Raw genomic sequence first — 10,750 nt, forward strand, 5'->3', positions numbered from 1 at the left:
CATTGTACATGTGTATAGTGACAATAAAGGCATTCAATCTTCTATTTAAATTAATAATAAAATAAAGAACAGCAAGAGAGCATAATGCCTGCTTAAAACATACAAGGACATGGAAAACATCAAGTAGTAGTAGTACACGATAAAATAAAGAGACAGAGTTTGACTGTGGGAAGACTATTAACAGTAGAAAAGAGACATCTTTAAATGTCTGGTGTGACATTTAGGAGGATCTATAGGCAGAAATGGAATATGCATAACTGTGTTTTCTTTGGTGTATAATCACCTGAATATAGGAATCTTTATGTTTTATTTTACATGAGAATAAGCCATTTATATCTACAGATGCCGCGAGGCCGTGTGCCATGTTTCTACAGAAGAAGAAGAAGAAGATGTACTTTATTGATCCCCTAGGGGGAAATTGTTTTTTTCACTCTTTTTTTCTTACACACACACACAGGCTGAAATGCACACTGCATGCACATCCTTCACACTGGAACTACAAAAGTAAAGTGCGTCTACAAAAAAACACAAACTCCAAGCTCCTCCAGTAACAAGTCATACTGAGTATTAGCAGTGTGTTGCCTCACACAGAAAGGCATTCCACCATCATGTAATATTAGCGGCAATTAAAAACATTTTTACTCACAAATAACATGGGGGATTTGCGTTTACAGGGGTATCACACAGGACGATGGGAAAAAGCACTTGGAGGTCCGGGGCAGCTGTTAAGCTCATGGTCACCTAGAAGGGACACAAGAGAGAAAAAAAGACTTTAAATTCATCCTGAGGCTGTTTTAAAGAACCAGTGAATCTCTCTGAACAAGTAAATGAATGATTTCATCCAGCATCGGGTACCAACCTCAACAATGTAGTCCACTTCCAGAATGCTGCAGTTAGAAATGCTGAGTGATGTAGGCAAGGGTATGGGGAGCATGATCTCCGTGCGCAAGTCGGAAGTATTAGCAGGGACGGGCTGTCCGGTCACATATGCCAAGTTTTTGATAACCTTCCTCTTACTGACCCTGCTGTGGGTGTAGTAAACCACTTCCTGTTGCAGTTTCACCGTCGGAGTAGCTGTTCGAGACGAATGGTTACTGAAGTTGCAAATGACTTTCACAGTTTCACCTGGAGGAAGAACAGACACAGTGTTTGGATGTGGTTATTTTAATGGAAGCTTTCAAGTTTTCACTTACTATCATGATTATTTCATTCAGTGGATGGATACAGTACCAGGGATGAAGGCTTTCTTCTCTGTGCTGGCTGTCACTGTGATCGGACCCGAGGCACACCACAGGCAGCACAGTGTCATGGTGTTGTGGCCTGAGAGAGGAGCCTGCAGAAAAACAACACAGAGACAGTGGTGCAGTGGAATATGTGGAGCAAATATAATCTGTCTATTTCTTATACTTTAGTGCTGTGCAATTGTGAGTACCACTTCCATCCCTTTGTGCATTGCATTGTGGGATAACGATGTCCACCAACAACACACTCTTCCCCTCGTCAGGATCTCGTTTTCAGAGCTTTATTGTCTCGGTTGTATGCGAACATGTTGCACATTTCTGAATCTATGTGCTCAACCAAACTACTGGCAAACTGCTGCCAGTGTGGCATGGTCATGGATCACTTACCGACAGCTCTGGGTTGCTGGTATCAATGCGGTTCACAAAGTTCAACTCTGTCACAAAGTCCTTGCTTATATGCCAGGGTCTGTTGATGCCCACTGTCAAGCTGTACGTGGCATGTCCATGAGCCCCGTGGAAGGTGGATGGGAAGTCTCTGCATTGTTGCAAAATAAGAATAATAAATATAAGAAATAAAAAGAAAGAAAATAATAAGAAGCAGATGCAGCCTGGAAAGATGACCCTACTTTTTATTTTCTGTTTTTTCCCCCAGAAATTAAGCCGAAGATTCAACAAACTGATGTTTGAGATGAAGCTGTCATAATATTTCTTTAGGTTTAGTTTGCAACTTTGCTTCAAAATAATTTATTTTTTTCTCCTTAAAGATCATTTTAATTTAATCAGGCCTATATCTAAATCCAAAGCAACATGCGACACTCATCTCTGTAAAAGAAACAAGGAAAAACAAAGTAACAAAATCCGCCCCGAAATAGAAAAGGCTCATACACACCCCTGCGGAATCTGGCAGGAGAACGGATACATATGCGTGCCAGGCTGAAGTTTTGCTGTCTCACCAGTAACTGCAAGAGGAAGACAAACTGACTTTATTCAACAATTACTGGTCATTTTGCAATGCTGCCCCTGCATGCAAACGTCCTTCACAGGCACATACCACTGTTTTCTTGCAAGAGGACGCTTGTCAATTTAAATAATTCCAATTTGGCCGAGAAATTTCTTCGGCTTCTTTTCTTGCCCCCACCGGTTGACCAGTGGACGTTCACCTTTCCTTTCAGTGTCATTGTTATCGCATAGACCTTCGTCTCCTTTGTGAGGTCGAAGGAGATGTGTCCTGTGATCAGGTCCCCTCTGGAGACCGTATTCCTCTCATTCAAAGCGTTAAAGTTGACGCTGAAGTTCTTTATCGTCTGCTGGAACATCGTTTAATTAAACCAGGCTCTACAGAAAATCAGAAAATAAAACTAATCTAGTTTAAGTTCCCCTGCAGTGAAGCAGTCGATTTGGTTAATCCAAAAACCTGAGAAATAGCTCATTTAATCATTACCACAGTGCTTTAAACAATATGCAAAACAAAACATAAGCTCCAACAGACCGCGCAGGCGCAGAACATTCAAGACACCCAACCCTGATTTTAGGCGGAGCCAGGGGCCCCAAGTCCGGTATCTGCGAGTCAGCGTGCTGCGCAGGACTGATAAAGTGACAAAAAAATGTCATTTTCTGCACATTTTCTTTCTTTCTAAAATCTATTCAAAACTATTTAAGTATACACACTTCATCGTGGGAACTGGAAGTGCTGAGTCCTCAAATCTGGCATAATGAAACTATTCTATCATAACAATGTTTGAAATTATAATAACTCTCTCTTTTTTTACTGGGGTTTACAGATACACACTGGTGTTTTAGTAAGTACAGGAAAAGTGGTTTTAGATTGCTTTTTTTATCCGTTTTATTTGCTAAAAAATTAGAATCACTATTAAATAGACAGTCTGGTCATTCAAATGAATGCAAAACCATTAATGTCACGCATTTAGCATGATGTTATTATATATAATAATATATATTATATATAATCAATTCTGACTGACTTCTAGCGTCCCTGCACTGCATGCACACAATTCACTCCATACTGCTACTTTTCACTTTATGCTGCAACAGCAACAGCAAATAGTTTCATTAGTGAAAAAGAAAATGCACTGAAAAAAAGCAATTACATTTTAATTGAATTACAAAATGCATTTGTGAAATGTAAACACCAAATAGATTAATCTTTTTGCAATGTATAAGGAGTTATTTCCCTGTATTATTTCAAGCAGCAGAATTTGATTAATTTATGATGTGGACTTACAAGACACTATACAAGAACAACCAAGATGATTATGTAACAGTTAATGATCTAATTTACTTCATCCTAAAATAGAGGGTGTACTCCTTAGATTTGCTTAAATTAAAACTTCCTTTGGATTATGATGTCCTGCATGCTGCGTTGGTGCTCAAGGCTACCTGTGATATTTATATGATGGCTATGAACACATTTTTAAAGTGGCAAAAACTCATTACTCATTGAAAAAAACAGAATTTTCTATTAAAATGTCTCTACTCTTTGTATTTTTTCACAAGTCTGTGAGTTTAGATGGAAGTCTTAAGGCAGACTGGGGACTTTGTCTCTGGTGACAGAGACTGAAGGCAATCAACTTACTGCTAACTAAACTAAACTAAACGTGCGATCTTATATATTATATATTTATCTGATGACATGAATGAACCTGATTTGTTTCTTGCTTCCTTTCTTCATCTGTGATTTAAAAAAAATAAGAATGGTGTTCTGGCCTGAGGGTAGTGCCTAGTGCGTTTCTAAATTTCTGAATCACTTTATCTCAACACTAACATATTTGCAAAACTCTATGGTATATCACAAACGATATGATCTTTTGAATGGGGGAGTTTTACCCAATACACATTTCTAAAACACAGACTGTAGATAATCATCATCATGAGAAGACAGAGTTTATCCGGCAACAGAAACATACTAGCATCAAAGTTGTTCAAAGAATTTTGCAGCACATTTTCATATTTCAAAAATAATGTATTTTTACCCGCACTGTAAAAGGCTCTAAATGATCATGATCAAAATTTAGGTCTTGGAAATGAAAGTCTAAATTCTGGTGGCGACAGCAGACTCCCACAGCACCTCATACTGGAGGCTCCCTGAAACAACCACCAGCATATTACTGTATCAACAAGATACCTGAATTCAGCTCTGAAGAGGTTTTATCCAAACTCATGTCCACTTAGCACTCCGTGTCCTCCATGGAGCCGAGAAAATTGACTAAAATTTAATCATGTTTTTATGGTTTAAGAATGGAGTGGTGTTTTTGTTTGTTTGTTTAAAGGGTTTATTCACTCAGCTACAGTGCACGGTAGCTTTTATTTTTTATTTGACCAGAATTTGAAATATACATGTAAGATTTGTGCCACCACCCACATGCAATGGAGGTGAATGACATTTAATTTTTGCTCATATAATTGGAAAATACATTTAAAAAGAGTATTATCTCTTTTCAAAATAATGTCCCTGTTAATGTGAATAATTTACATAACATCTAGCATCAGTAATTTCAGTAAATAGTTTTTTCCAATGCTATGAATACCACAAAATGTAATTTATTGGCATCTAAGGGATGAAAGAAGTGATAATAAAACAAAAGCTGCTGTTGCTGTAACCATTCAACCACTAGATGGCACAAAATACTTTATTCTGATGCTCACTGTGCTTCATATAGTATAAACCATGACTATACAGAACTTACAGAAAACATACCTTGTCATTTCAAGCCAGAATGTCACATTTCTTCCAGATGTAAATCAGTTATTTCAGAACTACTTCTGGAATCAGCATCACAGCGGCATTACAAACATAATGTTTTGTAATGCTTTAATAACAAGAGGTTAAACTGCCCTTTGATGGGTTTATGGTACACAATACAGCCATAAATGCTGATAACGACCCATTAAAACTGACAGCACAAGGCATATAAAAACTACAAGCACAAGTTAACTTCACCACATATCTTTTCATACCTGCTGTCTTGCTCTATTTGAGAAGAGAATGGACCTGCCAGCAGTTTCCACTAAAGTATGAGATTTTAGTGTGTGGTGAGGCACAACATATTGTACAAATGACTTGTCAGCGATTGTGTTTGGGCTGTTATGTATGGCAGCCGTGCATTGCTTGCTATACCAGACTCGCCCTATGGTGGTGTGTATCTACTTTATGTTGAAACATATTTAACTCTATATGGGAGTTTGCTCAATTTCTTACAGTGTATCAACAACACCGTCAGTTGTGCATGTTTTTAGCAGGAATTCAGCTTAAGAGTTGTATGAAGTTTCCATTCCACCATACTTGTACAAGTTTTTAAAACCTCCACCCCCTTCAATTTATATTTGCTAAGTGCGCGTGCATGTGGGACTTTATCAAGTTAAATGTTTGACAAGACAGTTAGATCAGAATCTTGATGTAGAGCTTCAACCGCAGTTTAAAACAGGAAGCGCTCAAAAGCAAAGGTCGCTTCAATCAACAAACTTTAATCATCATCATCTGTTATTCAATCCAACTATCCATTAGCTTTGCAAAGACTTAACATTCAGGGCTTATAAACAGCCTGGTGGAAAGAATTTTGTTGTTGTAATGGTACTGGGAGACTCAGATAGGGACTCAACTCTCCTGGAAAGAAATAAGAAACAATTACCAAATTGAAATAACACACTGTGTGATAATAATCATGTTGCCTTTTTGCCTCCATGGCTGATTTTCTGTCAACAAAATAACAGATATTTGATTCAAAATCCTGGCCTTAATGTTATAGTGTGACATGATTTCAACAAGTCCTATAGTGAATCTTCTGTGAGAACATTAGCATGCAATGGTTGTTGTAAATGTGGAAGCCTGATGGAGATGAGTGTTTGGCACATTCTGCTATCAAGTAAAAGAGTCTTAGCAAAATGATCTTGTGATGCAGATCTACATGTTGGACATTAATGTGTGTGTGTATCTTTGGTTGAATACACTCGCACACACAACCATTTATAATAGGCTTTGGCTTCAGCTGTCTCTGATAAGGGCACCTATCAGGTTTACTTGAGCTCACAGTGACTTGACTTTGCCTGCCAACTCGGTAAACCAACCACACACAGTATGACGGCTGCACACACACACACCTATCTCTCCATCCATCTCTTTATCTCATAGATATCGCATCACGTTGTTAATTGGATCATCCAGACGGCAGCGGTTGGTATTTTGATCTAGCCGTTTCCAATACTGGTGGAGTTACATCTAGATGACAGCTTTATTTTTGCTTTTATTTCTTTTTCAATCTTATGTGGTTTGACTTAACCCTAAATACACCCACACATAATGTTTACTCTGACATCCTCCATTCTGAATCTCTATAACAGCCTTCACCAGCTCCCATAATGAGGCAGCTGCATGGTGTGTGCAACATGTTTCCCTCATCATCGAAGTTCCTGTGTACCTGTACCTGTCCATTTTTCATGTGAGCTCAAACAGAGTAATTACTCTCTGTTTTCTGTCATTATTTCACCCCTTAATCACTCTTCAGTCTTTGTCTAACAATTTCTACTTTCACTATGTCACCCAGTTATAAACCTATTGTTTGTTGTACAGGAATAGAGTAGACATTTCAGCTTATCAGATCTAAATCCAAAGTGAAGTAAAAGAACCCAGAGGATAAGCCACGTTATTGATCTGTAGTTTCTACACACCGCCTCTCTCCTCTAGTTAATCCACAGGGTCAGCTCTAATGACATTGAGGAGCTCCTCTGGCAGTCGGGACTGCTGCCATTTGCAATTTAGATAGACAAAAAGGAGAAGAGGAGGAGGAGGTGTATGAGTGAAAATAAGCAGGGAAAGTGAAGGAGAAGGGAAACGGGAGAGGAACAGGAGGGCTGAAAACAGTGACAGGGGGGTAAAAGAGATGATGGATAAAAGGAATAGACAGGGAAGAGGGATGGCAAGAGGATGGGATGCACTGCAGGAAAATGGTTTGAAGAAAGGAAAGATACGAAGTAGAGTTGGTGGATTTGAATGACAGAAAGTGAGAATTTCAGTGTGAGACTGTGCTGACTGGGTTACGTCATGTCTCACACAATAAATACATTTGGCAACTTTCGCTCAATACATAAGGAAGTTTAACATTTTGGGAAATATGCTCATTGCTTTCTTTACAAAAGACTGATGAGAGGATTGACATTTTTATATCTGTCCGTTACCACCAGCAGCCTGTTAGCGTAGCTTAGCATGATTACTTGTCAAAAGGAAAACAAATCCACATACTAGCACCGCTTCATTAAAAACACATCTTGTTCATTTAATACATACAAAAACACAGTGTAATAACAATAATTTGCCATTTTATGGGGGTGACTTTAACGAATTAAAAATAATGTGCTCATTAGTGAACTTTAAAAGAGTAAAATAAAAATCTTGATTTTGTTAAACCTTCAGGCATCTGCTTCCCCCTGCTTCCAGTCCTTATGCCAAGCTAGTCTAACTGGCTGCTGCTGGTAGCTTCATATTTACTTTGCACATGAGAGTGGCATCAATCTTTTCATCAAGAAAACATATAGTAGTGTTATTTCCCAAAATGTTGAACTTTTCCCGGAGATGAGCACAAACCTTAGTGTCTCACTAAAGGAAACATGAAGCCTACAATAAAGTTTAAGAATGATGCGTTTCTTGAGTGCTGGTTTTAATATATGAGTCTTCTGATAAGGAGTGTGTTGAGAGGAAAGGGTTAACTATGTTGGATTTGTGCAGTTATGTGCTGTTTTTTTTGTTGTTTTTTTGCACCCGCCAAAAGAATTCCTGCGGCAAAACAGGAAGGCGCAGAGGGAACAGTTGGCAACCCTAATCTTGTGCAGATCCACTGATAGCTTTCTTCTCCACAAACAATGCCGGTCAGGGCTGAGGAGGCTCTGGAGGGGCGTTGAAAGACCTGACAACCAGGCAAAGCCAAGCCCTTTGTCACCCTCTGACTGATCAACACTCAGACAAGTTCATGTACTGTCAGGAAAAGATCATTTTTGTCACTTCAAAATGCCCCCCAGTGTCCTTTTCGCTTACAGTATATTACATTTAAAAGCACGGGATGTCCACTGTCTTTTAAGAACTCCTAATTTTCCTAGGTCTGTGTATCATCCATCGATATCCATGTCTGTATGTCAATGTTGGTTAATTAAGTCACAGTCTGTCCATCCAATAACTTCTATATATGAGTCAAACAATGGGAGAAGACCTGTTTGGGGTTTCCTGAAAAGTTAACCACACGATGAAGTCAGAATGAAAGAATCCTTTTTTAAAAGAACCTCAAAGGTTTGCTCACTCTGCGGTCAGACTTTAAAAGCAATACTGCTACCATGATGTCATTACCACAGGGCCAATACTATAGCTAATGAGTTGGGAACAATACGGAGTCTCATAATGTAGTCTACGTGGACAAATCGGTCTCTGTCTGTCAGTCAGTCTGTCTCTCGCCCTCTGTTAACACCCTGACACACTAACACAAAATGGAACCGCCTACCCAGATGTTATATTCATGTCTAAAGTTCATGCCTAAAGTAGTGCTCCATCGCAGAGTATAAGAGTTACCTCACTAAAACAAAAGAGGTGCTTTGTTCCATCGTCAGGCTAAGTCCTCCCTCAGCAATTACCGTTCACCTTCCAAAGACCTCAGCGAGGAACAGAGCAACACTCTTTCTTTTAAACCAGGCAGTGGAGCATGAAGACACAGGCGCTCTACAGGCGAAGCCCGATCACTCTTCTTTTTCAGCTGGCTTTAGTGTAAGCTTTGAACAAAATGTTATGATTCTGCACCTCTGTGGGTGCAGTGGGTATTTTGACCATGTACAGAATATGCTTCTGTCAAATTTGGATTTTTGCAAAAAATAATTGCTCTTATGAGATACATCTATATTTAACTGTGATTGTTTAGCATTTTAAATTAAGCTAAAGGTAACAAATGTTGTGGTTTGAAAACACAGAGTGAGAGAGATGCTGATGCACAAAGGGACATACTGGAATTATTAGAGGTGTTTTTTATGAGCAAATTCTTTAGGCCTAATGTGTAACACTTAAAGGACCCGTGTGTAAGATTTTGTGGCATCTAGCGATGAAGATGTAGATAGCAACCAAGTGAATATCGCTCACTTTTCAAGCATGTGGGATGGCCGCAGAACTGAGGACCATAAATGTTGTTACAAAATGTCATGGAGATTCAGCTGGTAGTTGTTGAATTATTTCAATTTGGACCAACCAACCATCTATTCAATTCAAGTTTTATCTCAGGACCCTTTACATATAATGCAGGTCTACTCTACTATAAAACTATTTACAGAAACCCAACAATTCCCACAATGAGCGAGCACTTAGCGTCAGTGGCAATGTCGTTGAAATTATAATTTCTCTCTAATATATAAAGAATACATGAATCTTTCTGTGTGTTTCTCTACATAAAGAAAAATGCAGGTGCAAAAGATATGTATAAGATGCTCTAAACTTACATCATAATCACCACTTGAAGCATTGCCGCTGCAGAATAAGAGTGAGCTGTCTGTCAAAGCTGGGTCAAATACTTGCCTTGAGCTGTCCGGCTGTTTCAAGACAAATCTTCCAGCCTATGACAGAGATCCTTGGAATCAAATCTAGTTGATCTCCCCTCTAAACTCTACTTTATGACTCAGTGAAGAAAGAGACGCCATCACTCAAACCACTGTAGTCCTTACTCTTACTCAACTTGTTCTCATTTCCTGTTTAAGGGGAATGCAGCGTGATGGCATTATGAGGCACTAAAACACCATAAAGGACAGGTTGTAATAAAAAATGAAAATGCCCCTTTTCCAGGGAACTGCCTGTGATATATATTTTATCCACATGATGTATGTTGGGACTGCATTCCCCTCCTGTCTCTCACTACACAGCCAGTGTTGCTGCAGTTGTTTACATCAGGGCCAATGGGAGGCTTCCAGGCACAAAGGCTCTGACAGTCTATCAGTGGAAGAGGGTAGTTAATATGGGCACACAACCTCTGTCCTGACCTTGATGCAGGACCATCCATCATCTAGGCTTAGAGAAGGGATGAGGTTGAGAGGTGTATCCAGATGGAGGACATTTTAACCCAGGTTAGAGGCTCTGCATCCTAGCCAGTATACAGTCTTTGTCCCGACTTTTCTGAAAGGCGAGAGGAGTGAGAATTAGGGAAAATAACTGCTTTTTATCATATAATGAACGCAATAATGTAAAAAACATTTTAAAACATTTAAAACAAATTGAAAGTGTAATTTTAGCTGTTTTATGTTGTGAACTGTGAATTGCAATTGTGAAAGATTTACATGCATATGGCAAAATTAAAGATACAATATTTTGTAATCAGTTTTATCAAGTAAACATCTTGACACACTGACACAAAAATGCATCAGGCGAAAAATATAAATGCACTAAAAGCTGTAAATGTTGCTTTCACGGTTTCATATTAAATCCCTGATGTGTAGAATCTGAAGATTTATGACTTTAGCACCCCCAAGTCGTAGTACAG

The 10,750-nt window shown here is 38.9% G+C and overlaps 1 protein-coding gene across 1 annotated transcript; it reads right to left on the reverse strand.

Annotated features, from left to right (window-relative positions):
- Window positions 1-377: 377 nt before the first annotated feature.
- LOC118326144 (arrestin domain-containing protein 3-like) lies at window positions 378-2,747 on the reverse strand. The gene is made up of 6 exons (XM_035659062.1): window positions 2,293-2,747; window positions 2,131-2,200; window positions 1,629-1,776; window positions 1,231-1,333; window positions 860-1,125; window positions 378-741 (listed from the first exon to the last, which is right to left on the reverse strand). Exons 1-6 carry the CDS (start codon window positions 2,555-2,557, stop codon window positions 643-645), a joined length of 951 nt encoding a protein of 316 aa, XP_035514955.1. The 5' UTR covers window positions 2,558-2,747; the 3' UTR covers window positions 378-642.
- Between the last annotated feature and the right edge of the window lie 8,003 nt (window positions 2,748-10,750).

This window comes from Morone saxatilis, unplaced genomic scaffold (assembly GCF_004916995.1).
Source record: "Morone saxatilis isolate NCDOM2014 unplaced genomic scaffold, NCSU_SB_2.0 Contig16, whole genome shotgun sequence".
Taxonomy (NCBI): Eukaryota; Metazoa; Chordata; class Actinopteri; family Moronidae; genus Morone; species Morone saxatilis.

Bases quoted from the DNA above. Each gene is read 5' to 3' on its own strand.
- LOC118326144 (XM_035659062.1), bottom strand. From the start codon at position 2,557: ATGTTCCAGCAGACGATAAAGAACTTCAGCGTCAACTTTAACGCTTTG. The intron at 2,201-2,292 runs GTATGTGCCTGT...TTCCTCTTGCAG, and splicing joins CCTCTTGCAAGAAAACAGTG to TTACTGGTGAGACAGCAAAA. The intron at 742-859 runs GTTGGTACCCGA...TGTCCCTTCTAG, and splicing joins AAGTGGACTACATTGTTGAG to GTGACCATGAGCTTAACAGC.